We start from the raw sequence: 20,558 nt of genomic DNA on the forward strand, positions 1-20,558 counted from the left end.
GGCTGCGTTGGGTTGGGTCTTTGTTGCCTCGAGCAGGCTCTCCAGTTGCAGGAAGCCGCGGCTACTCTTCGTTGTGGTGTGCGGGCTTCTCACTGTGGTGGCTTCTCTTGTTGCAGAGCATGGGCTCTAGGCACGTGGGCTTCAGAGGTTGTGGCGCATGGGCTTAGCTGCTCTGCAGCGGCATGTAGGATCTTCCTGCACCAGGGCTCGAACCCATGTCCCCTGCATTGGCAGGCGGATTCTTAACCACTGCCCCACCAGGGAAGCCCCACCCTGACAGTTTTTGATGGGCCAAGACCATATCTCTACAGCCTTCTTGAAACTTACTATAGTGTTTTAGATCTAGAAAAATGCTTATCTGCTGATACTTAGCACACGCTAAAGAATTCCTCCTGAAAAAGAGGCTTCTTGGAACGTGATATCTCCCGCCCATTCACTTAAGCATGATCATCTTCCAAAGCCCAATTCAAGTCCTACCTCCTTTGTTAAAGCCTTCTTCAACCATATGCCAATTTAAAGTGTGCTCTCTGAACTCCTTGATCAATGCTTGTAATTATATTATCCAACTGATGCTTAATATCATCACTTGTATTTCAACAAGTATTTCAGTAGATATTACTGACATCCACATTCACTGTCCTGGCAGTCTGCTAGGCACTGGGAATAAAGAGGCTTATAAGATAAGGTTTCTATCATTAAAGAGTTTCTACTCTAGTAGAGAAGACAGAGAGTTAGCCAATAACCAGAACACCATGGTGCTCTGTACACAGTATATACATTTTGTATAATGGAGGAGGGAGCCAGCAGTCACCTAGAGGACTCAGCAGAGGTGGCTCCCTTTGACTGGCACTTTGAAGCATAAGGGGGAGTCAACCAGGCTGTGTGTGTATATGTAGGGGCAGAGGGGAGTAAGAAATGAAGGGAAGGATATTTAAGTCAGAACAAAATACAATATGTGTGCAGTCCAACTGTGGAGTCAAGTCTTGTAAACAATGTATGGGAGGGACCTGGTCTTCTATTTCTTGAAATCCACTGCTCCACTTCCCAATCTAATGTAGTACAGAGTATACAGTAGATGCTAAGTGGATATATTTGTTTTATGAATAAGTGGATTTGATTAGTTGCACCCAAAAGGAATAATTTTTTTTTCTTTTGGCAATGTGTTGAGAAACAGTTGATATAAAAGTAAAAAAGAAGTAAAAAAAGAACACTACAGGGTTACTTATAACATAAAGAACAAAACTTTCTAAAGATACAGTTATAGTAAGTCTAAATGATGAACTATTATGCAGCCACTAAAATGATGCTAAAATTTTTGTAACGCCATTCGTAAAAGGCTTAAGATATGATAGACAAAAAAGCAGCATATACAACTGCGAGGACTGTGCTTCAACACTATAGCTACTAGTCACACGGTACTGAGTACCTGCAAGGTGGCCAGCTGGATTTGAGATGTGCTATAAATGTAAAATATACACTGGATTTAGACAGTTTAGTATAAAAAATGGAATGTGAAATATTTTGTTAATAGTTAAAATACTGATTACATTTTAATATTTTATTGGAATTAAATAAAAACTATAATTAAAATTAATTTACCTATTCCTTTTTACCTTTTTTCAATGTGGCTACCAGAAAATGTAAGTTTCTATATATGTGGATCAGACTGTATTTCAGGGCTGGTATAGATGACATGATCTCAACTGCATAAGAAACACATAGAAAACTGACTAACTTAACAGTGGTTTCGCTCCCTGGATTATAGGGCTATTGTTTTCCCCTCGTCTGTATATTTTTACATTTTCCAAATTTTATTCATTGATAATCAAAAGGAATGACAAGAGAGAGACAAGGCACAAATAAAAACGGAAAAAGATCTCAATTTGGTTCAAAGACTTGGTTGCTGGAGGTTGAGAAAAGCAGCCCAGGGATGCCCAAATGACTTTCTCACTGATGGAGGGTTAGCACACAAAGGATGTTGGCCAGCTGTTCTCCATCCTGACTGGGGACAGAAAAAAGCGGAAATGGGTGTTAACCGCAGAAGGGGGCCTGTAACTTAAAATATAGGGAAGAATTTCCTGAAGCGAGGGTGTTTAAACTCTGGAATGAGTTATGGAAGGAGCCTCATCCCCCAAGGTCATTTAAAATACTATAGATACCCATATGCCTTGAGTGTTCCTGTCTGCAGGCAATGAGATGACTTGTCAAGGTTCCGTCTAAAATAGCTGTCTTAGAGTAAATAACTCCAATAAAACTTTCTTTTTCATTTATTTTTGACCAGGCTTCACTTTTCCTATTAAGGATGCCAGCCTGCAAGGAGCACTCTGAAAGGCAAGCCCATATGATACAGCTACCTTAAGTAGTGCTCTTGAGACTTCAAACACAATGTCATTTGATCTAAATTTAAAAACCAACATCAGCTAGACAGCAGGGTTTTTAAGTCCCTCGGGGGTCACCTGCTAGAGACTAGTTCTGAATTCAGCATGAGCAAATGATGGAGGGAAGGAGAGAAGATAGATCTGCTTTTAAAAAGTAAGGCTTTAAAAAAATGTTAATGCTGGATAGGGTCTCATTTTCACAGGTGGATGGTTTGGCTTAAGAGCTGAATTATTATATCACTACTTTCTGGTTTTATAGAAAGACTGGCTCACTTGCTCTAGATTTTCATTCTTTTTAATTAGCCCATTTTCTTAACATGTGTCAAAATTCTTAGCTACTTTCTTTCTTATTCATTCGTTCATTCAAAAAAGCTTGATCGAGTTTTATTCTATTTATAAAAAGGAATAGAGAACTAGATCAGAAATAGGTCAGCAGAAATACTACCTAGAGATTTTACCACTGAAATGATATAACCTTACATAAAGCCACTAGTTGCTTCTTCCAGAGTCACATCATTAAACACTGGAGGGAATCAGAAGTACTCCAGCAAGCTGCAGAACAGCCAAGGATACTTCTCCTCAGTGTTCTCACTAAGGTCACTGAAATTCATGCGGTCTCTATAAAAATGGCATACCTGGTCCTAAAACATCAAGTAAGTTAGTGCAAAGTTGAGCGCCATCATTGTAACGGACTGTCCACTGAAGCCGGGGCTCAGGCTCTAAGTCCCACACAACAGTGAGACTGAACAACGCATGAGAATATTTTTGCAAGTCTTGTTCTTCAAAATATTTGTCTTATGTACTCATTCAGATTATAAACTAAACAACTGTCAACTAAGCAAAGGCAGGGCAAATCTAACACTTCTGAATTTTCTTTTATCTCTTGAATAGTGCTATATGCAGAGGAGACCCTTAATGAATTGTTAAATGCATGAATAATACTTAATAATATCTTGTATAGTCCTTTTTAGTTTCTAAACCACTTGGACAGACATTATCTCATTTGTTCTGTACAATTATGCTTGGGAAATATGGCTGGTGCTATTAACTCCATTAAAAAAACTGATACTCAAAAACAGTTTATGAAAATTAAATGAAAGAGCTGAAGTTGGAGCCTATGTTTTCTGATTCCCAAATTCAGTGCTCTTTCCACTGTTAATTGTGAAGTTTTACAGTCAGTAAAAATTGAACTTAGAATAAAAAATTCCATGTATAAAGCAGGAAAGATGGTTTTGAAATCCTGCTTTTATCATGTCTTATTCTGAGAAAACAAAAACAAAAATGTGAAATTCAAGGAAGACAAACACTACGGGCAAACATGTTTTAAGCCAACTCATGTGCTTCCCTTAGCTTTCTTGTTTCTTAACCAATGGAGTTGAAACATATACTCATTTTTGTTTCCTTTGGTCTTAAAGTTTTTAAATTCTTCTCAAAGTTTTATGACTCTTATGAGTTTCCTACATCTCTGAAGTAAATGGGGTACAATAAGCAACAAAGAATGTCTTCACCAGACCTGCCTGTCCTGATTTTGCAGTGTATTTTTCTGGATTTGACTTTGATGGGCTTTCCTGGAGAAGGTAATAGGTGTTAGAAATTCAGTGGCAGAGAGACAGGAGGGCTGGGGAAGGGCAGAGAAGGAAAAGAATGACCACTAACTAAGAAGAGGCAGCCTGGTATGATAAAAAGAACATGCAACTAGGAGTCAGACAACCTGGGTTTCTGGTCCCAGTTCCATCACTTATTATCATGTGATCTTGGCAAATACTTCATATTTCTAAGTCTCAGTTTTCTGACCTGTAATACAGTGATCATCATCCTTGCCCTGCCTCCTTCACAGGGTTGCTAGAAGCTTAAATAAAAACATGGAAAATTCTACAAATAAGAAACTTTTATTTTACATAACTTCTCACTAGAGGTGAGAGTTACCTAAGAAGGTAGGTACCAAAAAAAGTAGGTAGGCAAATAGATTTGTAGGGTACTTATCTCTAAGGCTTCAGAAGGGTCATATAAAGGACTTGGGGAAAAGTGGAAGGGAGATGGTGAATATTTTGTACCACTAACGTACAAGGCAGCATGAGCCATTATTAAAAATGTGACCAAGAACCATGTTCTATACCTATCTGTAAGGAGGAGACTGTAGATTTTAAGGGAAAAACAAAATACCTATAATAAAGAATGGATTTAATTTTTTAAACAGAGATAATAACTATGATTCTCTTATACTTACCATTTATTGAGTACTACTGTGTGCCAGGAAGTATGCTAAGTGTTTACGTATTTAATCTTTATATCAACTTTATCAGGTAGGCTATTATCTCCATTTTACAGAGAAATTTAAGCTGAGAGCTTAAACTTGCCTGAAGTCACAGAGACAGTGAGTGGTAGAGTTGGTATTCAAACCCGTAGTCTCTACATGCTCTTTACAACTGGGCAACGGCTTCCTACTCTGGCCTACACCCCAGTCTTCACACACCCCAATTCTCCTTGTGCACCAGGTCCACTAAATGCCATCTTCTTAGTGAAGGCTCGTCCAATTTCACCCATACTCCTCACACCAGGAAGTAAATGACATCCTCAGAATGTTCCAAATAACTTATCCACCTTTCTTCTGTACTCATACTTGCTGCTATTACATATTGTTTGTTCCTATTTCACTGCCTGCTCATTGCTGCTCAAAAGCCTAGTGGGTAAGACTTGGTGGAGAAGTGAACTTAAGCTACGGAGGGAGGACGTGTTACCTCTGCACCTGCTTAGTGAGTGAATGAATGAGGTAGGACATGAACTGGATCTTGAAGTGAGAGCGACGTTTGGAGAGGGCAGAGGCAAAAGCAGGCGATTCTACGTGGTGGGAACTTGTCTGAGAAAAGAACTGAGGTCAGAAATGAGCGGGGCATGTCTCGAGGTCAGGTGAGCTGGGGTGAGAGAGGGTGGAGGTGCTGTCCCGGGACCTGCATGCGGGGGCCCCGTCGCACAGCCCATTCACAGCAACACAGCACATAATCTCTTCCTCTCAGTTCTAAACTTATCGTCTCACTGGCAGCCATCAAGCAGCGCCTTGGGCGTACATTCTCCCCTGACCATAATTCAGCACCAGCATCAGCTGTGCATGCGCATGTCAACTGGAATCTTGGACCACTTTGTAGTTAGTAGTAAAAGAAAGAAAAAAATGCGATGTTTAAGTGGCATGCTGGTGGCTTTTAACCAAAATATTCAAGAGTACAACCTCTGAGCTGAAATTCTGCTTTTCAAAATTGTGTTGGTTGGCAGTTACAACGAGGTTACTGATCCAAGGATGAGAAAAAGGAGACTTCTTTTGGAAAGGACTAGCATAAAGCGCTGAGAACTGTGCCCCAGGTAACTGCGTTCATGTGGAAAAGGGATAGTTTTAGGATTAATCAGGTAGATGCTTTGATATTAGATAAGAATTCTGTAATGTGAAAGAAAAAAAAATCACTTCATTAAAGGAATTTTAATCACATTGTCTTTTCTTTGAAAAGCAAAACAAAACAAGCTGTCACATAACTTTGAAGCTTTTACCATAAGGAGGAATTCAGTGACTGCACTGACCCTCAGAGCCAGTTTGAAATCCTCGACACCAAAAGAACATACGGTCCACGAGGGACCAATCTGTGAATGGTAACAATCACACAGAAACTGGAAGTGTTTTCTTTTACAAAAGATGTAAGAGGCTCCCTTAGGAGCATGGGTTTTTTTACCCTTTGCCCTAAGGAGCACGGGCTTGGGAGGTAACTCTTCAGTTCATGGCTGCTCTCAGAAATTCTGAGGTTTCCTCTGAGGCTAAAAGTGTTTGTTCCAGCTTTGTTTAGATTTGTAACCTGCAGCCTGGCTTCCACAGCGGTCTTTACTTGGATCGTAATGTAGCATGCATTTTGTGGTACTCTGCATCTGTCTCAGTAGCCTACTTTTCATTACAGCACCATGAAGTGGTACCTACTACTCATTCAGTGTTAATGTGCTTGCTACAGTGGCTCAGAGGGGCACTACATAATGTGTGAGTTTGGGGCTTAATGGGTTACTACGTCAGTGCCAGGGGACCTAGACTCCAGTCTTATTGCCACAGGCTCATAGGTCAATCATGCTTGGCAAGTCATTTATTTATTTTCTTTTTTTAATTATTTTATTTTTGGCTGAGCTGGGTCTTCGTTGTTGCATGTGGGCTTTCTCTAGTTGTGGTGAGCGGGGGCTACTCTTCATTGCGGTGCGCAGGCTTCTCACCGCAGTGGTTTCTCTTGTTGCGGAGCACGGGCTCTAGACACGCGGGCTTCAGTAGTTGTGGCACGCGGGCTAAGCAGTTGTGGCTCGTGGGCTCTAGAGTGCAGGCTCAGTAGTTGTGGTGCACGGGCTTAGGTGCTCCGCGGCATGTGGGATCTTCCCGGACCAGGGCTTAAACCCGTGTCCCCTGCATTGGCAGGTGGATTCTTAACCACTGCACCACCAGGGAAGTCCCTGGAAAGTCATTTAATTTATCTGAACCTCAGAAATGAGAGTTGCTGGAAATGACGGTGTTTTAGGAGGGAAAGGACAGTCAGGTTGCAGTGAGGAAGCATTTTGGGTAAATTGTCTAAAGAGATCACAGAAGAAAGGGAAAGGGATCTGATCTCTAAAGTTCCAGTAATTTGTTGTGATCTTGTTTCTCACTTAAAATATTAACTTTTTTTTCCCCTAATTTTGTATTTTCAGTTTTGTATTGTTTTCTTGAAAGGGTTCCCAAATTGCGTAAGCTCTAAGTACCACAAAACCCAGATTCTCTCTGTTCCTAAAATGAATGTGCAGTCTAGCCAAGCGGTCTATTCTTTGCCAGTAAACCTCCTGTACCTTTTCTAAAACTGTTCCCTCTGTATGAAGGGATGGATGGTGGTGGGAGAGAAGCAAGAGGGAGAGCACATTCTAGACAGAAGGACAGTGAGTGTGATGAGTCAGGAAAGAGCTTCTTCATGCTAAGAGGAGGTCAGTATAGGGCTATACATGAGAGGAGGGGGAGGGGCAGGTAGTTGGGAGACCACAGAAAAGGGTTTGGATTTTACTCTAGCCGCTGAAGCTAGGGAGTGATTAAGATATAGCTAAAATTTTAAAAAGTCACTCTGGCGGCTGCGAAGAATGAACAGAGGTGGGACAGGAGTGAAATTAGGGAGACAAACTGGACTGGTGCAGTGTCTGGGTAAGAGCAGGTGGTGACTTGGACTGGGATGGTGGCAGCAGAGATAGTTGGAAGTACACTTGGTGGGTAGAGATGACATGGTTTGCTGATGAACTAGACTGGCTCAGGTAGGAGTGAAGAAAAGAAGGAGATCAAGGATGTTTCTCTGGTTTGAGCAACTGGGTAGACAGGGTGTCATTTGCTGAGCTGAAGAAGCCTGGTGAAGGACAGTTTTAGATGTTGAGGCTGAGGTGCCTGTGATACTCCAAGGGGAGGTGTCAAGCAGGTCTCTGACTACAGAGTTTGCAGGAGAGGTTTACGCTGAAAACATAACTTGGAGGGTCACAGCATATAGATGTTTTTCAAAATGGGGGCAGTGGATGAGCTCACATGAGAAGAAAGAGAGAGAAAAGGAGAATACTATGGAGATCTCCGTATCTAGTGATCAAGAAAAGGAGGACAAACAGGAAAAACAGGCAGAAAAAGTGCAGCTGAAAGGAGGAAAACCAGGGGAGGGTAGTATTGTGGAAGCCAAGAAAGGAGAATGTTTCAAGAAGGCAGGAATGGCCAGCAAGGCCAAATGCCACTAAATACAGACTAGTAGGATAAGGATGGAGAAGTGGCCGCTGGGTTTGGCAACACAGCGTTCTAGACACCTACCTAGGTAAGAGGAATTTCAGTATACTGATAGAACTGAGATCAGGCTGGAGTATGTTAAGGAGGAACTGGAAAAACGGAACATAAACAGACTCATAATCATCATAAAAATTAAGCCAGTAGCTAAAAAGCTATACTTTCCCTCTCAACAAATGAAAAACACTAGGTTTTGCAGACCTTCAAGACACAGATAATTCCTATCTTACATAAACTGTTCCAGAGAACAGAAAAGAATAATAGAAAAGAAGGGAAAGAGCCTCAATTTACTTTATGAGGCTGTTACAACCTTGTTACCAAAATCAGACAATTATTATATGAGAAAGAAAAGTTATAGGCTAGCCTCATCTCATTTACAGAGGCAGATATCCTAAAAATATTAGCAAATCATGGAATCTAATTTAAAAAATGACAGACTCAAAAACCAACTAATGGTTACCAAAGAAGAAACATGGTGGGGGAGAGATAAATTAGGAGGTTGGGATTAACAAACAGACACTACTATATATAAAATAGATAACCAACAAGGACCTACTGTATAGCACAGGGAACTCTACTCAGTATTCTGTAATAACCTATATGGAAAAAGAATGAATACATGTATACATATAACTGAATCACTATGCTGTACTCCTGAAACTAACACAGCATTGTAAATCAACTATACGCCAATAAAATTTTAAAAAAAAGATACAATCTATATAGCTATACCTGTATCTATAATGGAATACTACACAGCCATAAAAAAGAATGAGATAATGCCATTTGCAGCAACATGGATAGACCTAGAAATTAGCATACTAAGTGAAGTAAGAAAGAGAAAGACAAATACCATATGACATCACTTATATGTAGAATCTGACATATGACACAAATGAACTTATCTATGAAACAAACAGACTCACAGACATAGAGAACAAACTTGTGGTTGCCAAGGGGGATGGGGGTAAGGGAGGGATGGATTGGGAGTTTGGGATTAGCAGATGCAAACTATTATATATAGAATGGATAAACAACAAGGTCCTACTGTATAGCACAGGGACTATATTCAACATCCTTTGTGATAAACCATAATGGAAAAGAATATGAAAAATAATGTGTATATATATGTATAACTGAATCACTTTGCTGTAAAGCAGAAACTAACACATTATAAATCAATTATACTTCAATAAAATAAGCTTTAAAAAAAATAAAAAAGTAAATCAGCAAATTGAATCCGACAATATACAAAAAATAATTCATCACAACCAAGCAGATTATAGCCCAGGAGGCAAAGATGATTTAACACCAGAAAATGTATTACTAGTTATTAACACAGGAAAGAAGAATATAGTGTTATCTCAATAAACATAATAAGCATTTTATAAAATCCAAAATATACACATTTATGATTTTGAAAAAAGCAACTCTTAGTGAACTGGGAATAGAAAGAAACTTCCTTTTGCTAATAAATAATATCTATCCAAACTTGCAATAAACATAATACTTAATGGTGAAAAGAAGCATTCTCTTTAAAGTCAGGAATAAGACAAGGATATCCACTATTGCTGCTCCTCTTCCATAATAAAACAAAGGACAAGAAAAAGTAATAAAAGTTGTAAAAATAGGAAGAAACAACACCATCATTCACTAAAAAAATATGATCGTACCCACAGAAAAATCCGAGAGAATCTAAGATAAACCATTGTAATTAACGTTAGCAAGGCTGCTGGATACATCCTCAAAATACAAAAATCAGTAGTAGTCCTGTATACTAGCCACAAAAAAGTTGGATGATGTAATAAAAAAATTTATAACAGCAACCAAAATGGTAAGCTACCTAGGACTAAGTATCTAATAAAAGATGTGTAAGATCTTTATGAAGAAAATTTTAAAACTTCACTGAGGTATGTTTAAAAAACAGAAAGCATATAAAAAGATACCATGTTCACAGTTAGAAAGACTCCATATCATGCAGCTGTCAAATCACTCAGATACAGTTCATAAGTCCAGAAAAGCCAAAAGAGTTTTGAAGAAGGATCGTAAGTAGGAGCCTCACCTGACCAGATATCAAGAAAGTTGGGGAAATCTTCCTTTCCCCTTGCTATGAAGGAACATGATTTAAGAGTAACGCTCCTGGCCTCTCTCCATCCTCCCACTCGCTCTTAGAGGAGGAGGGCCTTTTCTAATCAGTGAATTTAGAGGGAAAAATAAAACCTGGGTATTCTTGGCTTAGCCCCATCTGGGTTCTTGGAGGAGTCGCCTGACAACCCTCTATAGTATAGTTAAGGGCCTGCCTCTGCGGGGAAAGCCTGAGGTTCTCCAGTTCACATCGTGATTGCAAAAGTAAGTTCAATTTTGAGTGATGTCTTTGCAAGCCCTTTTATTATAGATCTAAAGCCACTTGGAAAATGCAGCTTTATCAGTAATAAAACTGACATTTTGATTCCTATTAGTCTGTCTCTTGTATCTCCTCTCTCAAGTGGTTCCAAATGTCAGAGGCAAGAGAGATGCTCAAACCTCAATAAGACTTATAGAAATTACACCTTATATTAATTAAAAATGTGGTACTAGTCTATAGATAGACAATAAAACGATGAAGCAGAATAGGGAGCCTGGAAACAGATCTGTGTGTAAGTGTGAACTTGATGCATGAAAGAGACGGCATTATCAACAGTGGACAAAAGATAGTCTTCAATAAATGACACTGGGACAATTTGCTGTCTGTACTGAACAAGATTCATTTTAGTTGATTAATCGGGTGGTGCTGTGAGTTGCCTCTTTTTTTGATCATTTTAAGTTATTTACCATGTGTGTTATAAAACCTTTCATGAATTATATACCTTGTTTCCAACTAGATGACAAATCCCTTGAAGGTAGGGCTTGAGCCTTATACTTCTTGTTACCTCCAGAGTACCTATCACGGAACTTTACACTGACAATGTTAAATGCATGCCTGCTAGCTCACTTTTTAAATTATTATTATCATCATTACTATTATTGTTAAAACTCAGTTCCTAGACCTCATTTCTCAGGGCATACAGGTCCATATCAACACGAATTTTTTATAATTATTTTGATATTCTGAGTAGAATTTTTTAAACAATTGTGTATTTGCTTAACAGAAGTCCTATCTAAAGTCAGACATCCAGAATTTGCATTTTGAAGATCATGAGACAAAAACAGAAAACGTCAAAGGTAAATTCATAGATGTCACTTTCTTGTTATCTTCAAGGCCTATCTTGATGGCACAGAAGAAATTGAAACTATTCTTGTACTTTCCTCCCCACAAATTATTTTTCCACCTACCATCTCACTTCATCCTCACCACAAACCAGTGAGATGAGCAGAGCAGGGATTATAGATGACGAAATACGTTTCAGAGAGGCAGGAGTTTAAATTCACACAGCAAATCAGAAAATTGAAATGGCAAGGTTACATGGATAACTTATTTGAGGTCTTTAAAATAGGTTGTTACACTGTGATAAAGAGGTTGAACAATTTGGCTTGAATAAAGGAATCTAAAAACTTAAAAAACAAAAATTCACATAGGAAATCAAAAAAGATCTGGGATCAGAAGCCAGTGCTCTTTAGAAGAAACCGTGCTGTTCCCAGTTGTCTAACTAAAGGCCTGATATGAATTCACGTGATTTTGTAAGTCATTGCCCATCATCCAAGGATTCGAATTACTAAATGACTTGAGCCAACAGCTTTCCATTTACTTAAGTCGAACGAATCATCTAATGTTTTCCTTGCATCACTTTCCCTCTCCCCTTGTCTTTGGAAGAGGGTCATGTCCATCCTGACAAAGCACTTTTAGGCAGCAGCTTGCCCTTATGGCACAATAGGCACTGACATCACATGTGAGAAACGTTCCTGTATGTGTGTGTCTCTTGGTCTCAGACTAGGTCCTGACAGCCTGACCTATCCCTTGTGTGCTTTCTTCCCTTCACTCTCACAACCACTGATCCTGATGCTTATTCTGTCCTTCGCTTGATCTTTGGAAAAGTCCTGGGGGCTCCATGTCCCCCTTTTACGAATCACATGGCTATCCTCTAGTCTCTGCTTCAGCCAAGCTCTCAAGGATTCCTTGTCCCGCCAACCTTCCCATGTCCAAACAGCACCCCTTTGAACTCACCCCCCTTCGTGGGTGCTTCGCCCTCTTAGCCAGACTGGAGCTTAGACCTACACAAGTATGATGGCTGCCTTTCCTTTTCTTCAGATATCTTATTACAGAAGAAAACCCAGAAGGAAGGTGTGGAGCGATGTGGAAGTCAGGCAAGTTTCTCAGGATTATTATCCACATTGCAGTTTCTGGGTATGAGAGATAAAGGTACTCACCACCTGACCATTAGTCCGTGCTCCATGAAGTTTTTCAGGTTAGGGAGGGTTTGCCTCAAGTCTGGAGTCCCTAGTCCATGTTGATATCTTAGCTGCAAAGGTGGAAAAACAGAATTAAAAGAAATTTTGGCAGATACTAGGCAATGCTTCCCAAACATGATTCACTAAACAAGTCCCTCTCCCCCCCCGCACCCCATTTTAAACGCTGAAAGAGGAAATGTGAGTGTATGATCCCAACATCATCAACCTCACTTTTTGGATGGTGTTTAAAGGTAGCCTCCTCGTTTCCTGCTCCCTTGCCCTCTAACGTTGGAGAAGACTAAGAACCACCAACTGTGGAATCAGGATTATTTCCAAGACCCCTGTAGAGTTTGCTAACATCAACTCCAGGGACATATACCATAAAACCAGTATTTCATTTTAGGTACTGAAGGTTGGTATTACACACTCTGAGCACACTCAGCCCTTTTTACACTGACCCTTTTCCCTTTGTAGAATCAAGAACAAGGGTCATGTCGTATCCATCTCTGATCCCCAAATGTCTGACACGGTGCTAGTGCTCAGTCAATGCTTATTAAACAAACAGCAAGTCACTTTTGACAGAGGCTGTGCTTTATGTTATTTCTCTTGTGCCTCTAACTTTCCTCTTTCTCTAGGACCAGAGTAGAGAGCTATAGAGCTAGTATGAGGAAACTATGGCCTGTGGGTAAGATCTGCTCTTAGCTTTACTTATTTCTGCTAGAGGCTGATTTTCTAAAATTATGTGTCCTTCTATGTGCCTTGGGTAACCTACTAAATTGTTTTAATGTCTGTTCCCGTCTCCTCTCATTTTGTCTCTGAAGACCGTTTGCTTCCTTCACTAAACATAATAGAGACCCGAGGTAAGTATATGTGCATATTCATACACACGCTCACACACACAGCATCAAATACACAGTAAGTGTACAACACAGCCCTGTAGAAATGTATTTTTCAAATGACATAATATATATGAAGAAAGGACTCTGTAAACTGCATACTGATGTACAGATATGAAGGGTCATCTGTATTGAAGTTTTACTTTTCTAGCACCTAATTTAAAAGTGGCTAAGTTAAACTTTTAAATATTTTCCTCTTTTTAAAAAAATTAAACCACTATCAACAGAAAAAGTAAGTTTTCTTTTGTTTGTATCTAGTACTCTATTGACTTTTCACTTAAGTGTGAGTGACATTTAACAGAGAAAGAGTTCACTCTCACTACACTGAACTTTAAAAAGAAACCCCCAAACCTAATCAGGTCTCTTGAATGGTCTGAATACACACATAAAATAAGGAGGCAGAAACATAGAATGTTAAAGCTAAAAGGTATCTTGAATATTATTTAAGCTAATCCTTTTCTTGCGCAGATGGGAAAACTGAAGCCGAGAAAAAGAGCAAGGAAATTCTCCAAAGCCACATGTTTCAATGGCAAAGACATTATTAGCCAGAGTCTCCTTTTCACAACCATGCCACTACACCAGCTACCCGAAAGTCTAAGAGGAAAACTGGTTGATAAAAAACCAAAACACCAAAATCTTGAGAGGACAAAGGGAAAACATTCTTTTCCTTTTCCAAAGCTAGCTTGGTGACCTAAATCACCTCCTGAGATTTGCTGACCTTGAATTATGAGATCTCCTCCATATTAAATGACATCATTTCTTATATTAATATAAAAGCATTTTTTCCACACATTGATAAAATGGCTGACATCCCAATATGACATTCCTGAATTCATTGTTTCAATAAAAAAGTGAAATTGTTTACACATGGCATGAAAATTTCACCTGTGATTCGTACTGAAAAATATTAAATATCAAAAAAAATAAAATGACCCCATACTAAAATAACACTAAGCTATGTGTCCCTGAGCCAGTACGTGGTCAATTGCCTGCCCCAGGCTCCATAATCCAAGGTGGGTGTTGAATTCTTTTCAGAGACCACAGTGAAAATTTCTCTCCAAGTCTGATTTCAACTAAAAAAGGAAACTGTGGGAATTTCAAGCCTCCACCCAAGTCTTAACTCTTCATTTGTTGTATAGCATTATTATCTTTATCATAGACTCTTGGGATATCTAGCTTAAAGAGATCATGGAGATTATCTTTTCCAACCTCCATCCTTTCATAAATGAAGAAACTAAGACTCAGTAAGACAATTGTCCTGCCCAAGGTCTCAAAGCTGATAAGGGCCAAAGCCAAGGCTAGAACCTCTCAATAACAACTCTGAATTCTTTCTATCATGTAGCCCTCTTAACTTTCAACATACAGAACTAAAATAGAAATTCATACATAATAAGAATATATTAAAATTTTAAAATAAAGTACACGTACTGTTTTAAGTCTAACCTACTGAAAGGCTTACAATGAAAAAGCAGCAGTTCTTTGCTCTTCAGTAGCAACCACTTTTAGTTGTTTCTTCTTTACCTTCATATTTCTAAATAATACACATATTAATATTTCTTACTCTTTCCCCCTCGTTTAGGCATCATCTACTATGTTCGTGCTATGTAAAATGAGAATTTAGCTCTTTTCTTAGCACGTTTTATCTCCTTATCCCCATACATTATCTACTGACTTCTTATTAAATATGAGGATTTAACTCTCCACTCTCCCAAATATACTTCTCATCCTCTCAAGCTATTCAATTATTTTTGAATATAACATTTTTTGTTAAATCAATATTTAGTGTTTACCTTATACCTACAATAATACTGCTCACTGCTAAGCCATATAGTGTACTATTCCTTTTTTGACCTTTTGTTTGTTTTTCCTGAAGTGATAATTGCCGTTTTCCCCACTTGTTGAGTACCTACCTTGTGGATAGTACTACTTGTTGAGTATCCACGTACCTATCACTAGATTTTCCCCCAATTAGGACAAAACCTTAAATCCTTCCCAATCTGATTAAAGACACCATATAATCTATCAAGCCCATTTCCCCCCTTGGAGATTGTTTCCTGAAGCACCCTTCTCTCTGCTCCAATCTGAACAGGCTGCTCTCTAGGCTGGTTCCATTGTTACCTTCCTGGAGCTTTCTTTCACCATAATCCTGGAAATTCTGTTTACCGTCATCCCCCTGTATCCCCAGGGGATCAGCTCCAGGAGCCCCTGCAGACACCAAACTCTGTGGATGTTTAAGTCCCTCATATAAAATGGTGTTGAATGCACAATGAACATAGTCAACCCTCCACATCCAGGGTTTTGCATCAGTGGATACAGAGGGCCAGCGGTACTTCTGTGCTGAGGCTCTTGTTTCCTAGATCTCATCACTTCTTTCTTGATTTACTGCCTCATTTTGGTGGAGCATATTCTGTAACAGCTTTCTGGGAAAGGGCCACATGAGAGGTATCTTTTTTAACACCTTGAATATTTAAAAATACCTTTATTCCATTCTCACACTTGAATGATAGTTTCCTTGCATATAAAATTTAAGACAAATGATTTTCCCTTTGGAATTTCTGAAGTATTGTTTCACTGTCATTTAACTTTGCATATAGCAACTGAGAAACCAGATAACATTCTGATTCCTGATCCTTTGTGTGTGAGCTGATTCCTGTCTCTGGAAGCTTTTAGGGTTTTATTCTTTAACCTCAGTATTCAGAAATTTCACAGTGATAAGCTTTTGTTTGGGTCTTTTTTTCTTCACTGTTTTGATCTCACTTCAGTGAGTCCTTTGTTCTTGTTTTATTTCCTTCCAGTTTTATTGAGATATAACTGACATACGGCTCTGTATAAGTTAAAGGTGTACTGCATAATGATTTGACTTACATACATCATGAAATGATTACCACAAGAAGTTTAGAGAACATCCATCATGTCATATAGACACAAAATTAAAGAAAAAAAATATTTTTTCCTTGTGATGGGGACTCTTAAAATTTACTCTCTTAACTTTCATATATAACACACAACAGTGTTAATTATATTAATCATGGTATATATTACATCCCTAGTGCTTACTTATCTTATAACTGGAAGTTTGTACCTTTTGACTACCTTCACCCAATTCCCACCCTCCCATCTCACCCCTTCCTCTAGTAACCAGAAATCTGATCTCTCTTTCTATGAGTTTGTGTTTGAAGTATAACTGACCTACAACACTATGTTAGTTCCTGGTGCAAAACACAGTGATTCGATTATTTCTATACATTACAAAGTGATCACCACAATGTCTGGTTACCATCTGTCACCATACAAAGATATTACACTATCACTAACTATATTCCCCACACTGTACATGTCATCCTTGTGGCTCATCTGTTTTGCAACTGAAAGTTTGTATCTCTTAATTACCCTCACCTACTTCACTCCTTCCCCCACATACTGGCCTTCCTCTGGCAACCACCTGTTTGTTCTTTGTAGCTCTGACTCTATTTCTGTTTTGTTATGTTTGTTCATTTGTTTTTTTTTTTAGATTCCACATATAAGTGAAATCATATAGTATTTGTCTTTCGCTGTCTGACTTATTTCACTTAGCATAATACCCTCTAGGTCTATCCATGTTATTGCAAATGGCAAGATTTTGTTCTCTTTTATGGCTGAGTAATATTCCAGTGTATGTGTGTGTGCACGTGCATGCACGTGTATACCCCACATCGTCTTTATCCATTCATCTATTGATGGGCACTTAGGTTGCTTCCATATCTTAGCTATTGTGAATAACGCAGCAATGAACATAGGGGTGCATACATCTTTTCAAATTAGTGTTTTTGTTTTCTTTGGAAAAATACCAGACTTGGAATTGCTGGATTGTGTGGTAGTTCTATTTTTCATTTTTTGAAGAGCCTCCATACTGTTTTCCATAGTGGTTGCACCAACAGTGCACATGGGTTCCCTTTCTCCACATCCTTGTCAACACTTGTTATTTCTTGTCTTTTTAATAACAGCCATTCTGACAGGTGTGAGATGATATCTCATTGTGGTTTGGATTTGCATTTCCCTGGTGGTTAGTGATGTTGAGCATCTTTTCATGTGTCTATGGGCCATCTCTGTGTCTTCTTTGGGAAAATGTCTATTCAGGTCCTCTGTCCATTTTTTAATCCGGTTGGTTGTTTTTCTGATTTTGAGTTGTCTGAGTTATTTGTATATTTTGGATACTAACTCCTTATCAGATATATCACTTGCAAATATCTTCTCCCATTCAGTAGGCAGCCTTTTCATTTTGTTGATAGTTTCCTTTGTTGTGCAAAATATTTTTAGTCTGATGTAGGCCCATTTGTTTATTTTGCCTTTGTGTACCTTGCTAGTGAGTCCGTTCAGTATAAAACTCTTATCCTCTAATTCCGATTATTTTCTATTATCATTATTATTGTTGTTTTCTTTTTTTGTCTCCTCCATTTTCTGTTACTTTTGGGTTTCTTTCTTTCTTTTTCTGTTTGTTTCAGACTTTAAAATAAAATAGAGGCTTTCTTTAATGTGCAGTAATCTTTGGTTGTCAATTCTTCTTTATGAATGAGACTTTAAAAAGCTGATCGGACAGTCTGTGTATTGACAGTGCTTGCTGACTGGGGACTTCACTGTAGAATGAGTGGGTGAGCCCTTTCCGTGGGGGACATGCCAATCCAGCAGCTATCATTGCTCGGACTGTTTTTTTCCAGAGAGCGTCCTCCAACCTTCTGCCTAGGGGTATAATCTGGATCCCATTTTGGGAGTTAAGCAGGAAAAAGCAGTTGGGGAATTCAGTGTTGGTATGTAGGACTTTCACTGAATCCCCTTGTTTTTAGTAAGGCGTCTTACTTCTTGCCCCAGTATACCAGGCAGTTCAGAGTCCAAAGCTTCTTGGGTTTGATTTTCTTCAGAAAGTAAACCTCCAGTCTCCCACTGGGGTGTGTGCTGGGGTAGGTGCTTGGCTATGCAGAGTGGTGAGTGAACTGGGAGTCTTAATTCTCTTTCTATAGACTTTCAACTAATCCTCCTGTTCTTAGACTTCTTCCTTACCCTACACACTATGAGGTACTCGATAACTCCAAATCCTAAGATCTTCTGGAGTTCTATGGCTAGAACTACATCGCTTCTTGAAGGCTTTAGGTTTTAGTTTTTTCCATTCTGCCAACTCAGTTTATCACTCATTTATTTGCTTGTGATCTTCTAAAATGTTGTCGACTCTATTACCTGCTCTTGTCTCTTCTGTTCTTTTCATCCTTGTGTGTTTACAATTTTAAACTATTTTATCTTTATTAGTAGCATTTCACTAGGGAGCTGACATAAATGAGTATATTCAATTTGCTTATCATGAAGTCCCCTATATATATACATACATATATATATATATATATATATATATATATATATATATATAAAATAGCTTTCCAGTATTGGCTAACAATGGTTTATTCAGAACTCACCACTCTGGCAGACAGCTCTCTTTCCTGTCTCCCAGTCTCCCTCTAGGCATCCTACATCTGGTCATATTCTTTTTTTTTCGAATTTTATTTTATTTTTTTATATAGCAGGTTCTTATTAGTCATCTGTTTTATACACATCAGTGTATAATGTCAATCCCAATCTCCCAGTTCAGCACACACCCACCGCCACCCCCCACCGCTTTCCCCCCTTGGTGTCCATACGTTTGTTCTCTACTTCTGTGTCTCAATTTATGCCCTGCAAACTGGTTCATCTATACCATTTTCCTAGGTTCCACATATATGCGTTAATATATGATACTTGTTTTTCTCTCTCTGACTTACTTCACTCTGTATGACAGTCTCTAGACCATCCACGTCTCTACAAATGACCTAATTTTGTTCCTATTCATGGCTGAGTAATATTCCATTGTATATATGTACCACTTCTTCTTTATCCATTTGTCTGTCGATGGGCATTTAAGTTGCTTCCATGACCTGGCTATTGTAAATAGCGCTGCAATGAACATTGGGGTGCATGTGTCTTTTTGAATTATGGTTTTCCCTGGGCATATGCCCAATAGTGGGATTGCTGGATCGTATGGTAGTTCTATTTTTAGTTTTCTTTCTTTTTTTTTTTTTTCCCCCAGAACGCGGACCTCTCACTGTTGTGGTCTCTCCCGTTGCGGAGCACAGGCTCCGGACGCGCAGGCTCAGCGGCCATGGCTCACGGGCCTAGCCACTCAACGGCATGTGGGATCTTCCCGGACTGGGGCACAAGCCCGTGTCCCCTGCATTGGCAGGCGGACTCTCAACCACTGCACCACCAGGGAAGCCCTATTTTTAGTTTTTTGAGGAACCTCCATACTGTTCTCCATAGTGGCTGTATCAATTTACATTCCCACCAACAGTGCAAGAGGGTTCCCTTTTCTCCACACCCTCTCCAGCATTTGTTGTTTGTAGATTTTCTGAAGATGCCCATTCTAACTGGTGTGAGGTGATACCTCATAGTAGCTTTGATTTGCATTTCTTTAATAATTAGTGATGTTGAGCAGCTTTTCACCTGCTTCTTGGCCATCTGTATGTCTTCTTTGGAGAAATGTCTATTTAGGTCTTCTGCCCATTTTTGGATCGGGTTGTTTGAGTATTGAGCTGCATGAGCTGTTTATATATTTTGGAGATTAATCCTTTGTCCGTTGATTTGTTTGCAAATATTTTCTCCCATTCTGAGGGTTGTCTTTTCATCTTGTTTGTAGTTTCCTTTGCTTTGCAAAAGCGTTTAAATTTCATTAGGTCCCATATGTTTATTTTTGTTTTATTTCCATTGCTCTAGGAGGTGGATCAAAAAAGATCTTGCTGTGATTTATGTCAGAGTGTTCTTCCTATGTTTTCCTCTAAGAGTTTGATAGTGTCCGGACTTACATTTAGGTCTCTAATCCATTTTGAGTTTATTTTTGTGTGTGGTGTTAGGGAGTGTTCTAATTTCATTCTTTTACATGTAGCTGTCCAGTTTTCCCAGCACCACTTATTGAAGAGACTGTCTTTTCTCCATTGTATATCCTTGCCTCCTTTGTCATAGATTAGTTGACCATAGCTGCATGGGTTTATCTCTGGGCTTTCTATCCTGTTCTATTGATCTATATTTCTGTTTTTGTGCCAGTACCATATTGTCTTGATTACTGTATCTTTG

At 39.0% G+C, this 20,558-nt stretch overlaps 1 protein-coding gene across 2 annotated transcripts in view; it reads right to left on the reverse strand.

The window, feature by feature from the left end:
* The window catches only part of UVRAG (UV radiation resistance associated), a 317,590-nt gene that overhangs the window by 12,879 nt on the left and 284,153 nt on the right, over positions 1–20,558 (reverse strand). For both annotated transcript variants that reach the window (XM_029209194.1, XM_029209195.1), the window contains one exon: positions 12,514–12,605. In XM_029209194.1, coding sequence (XP_029065027.1) covers positions 12,514–12,605 — 92 coding nt within the window. The remainder of the gene's footprint in view (positions 1–12,513; positions 12,606–20,558) is intronic.

This window comes from Monodon monoceros, unplaced genomic scaffold (assembly GCF_005190385.1).
Source record: "Monodon monoceros isolate NGI ecotype Baffin Bay Population unplaced genomic scaffold, NGI_Narwhal_1 Super_Scaffold_7, whole genome shotgun sequence".
NCBI classification, from domain to species: Eukaryota; Metazoa; Chordata; class Mammalia; order Artiodactyla; family Monodontidae; genus Monodon; species Monodon monoceros.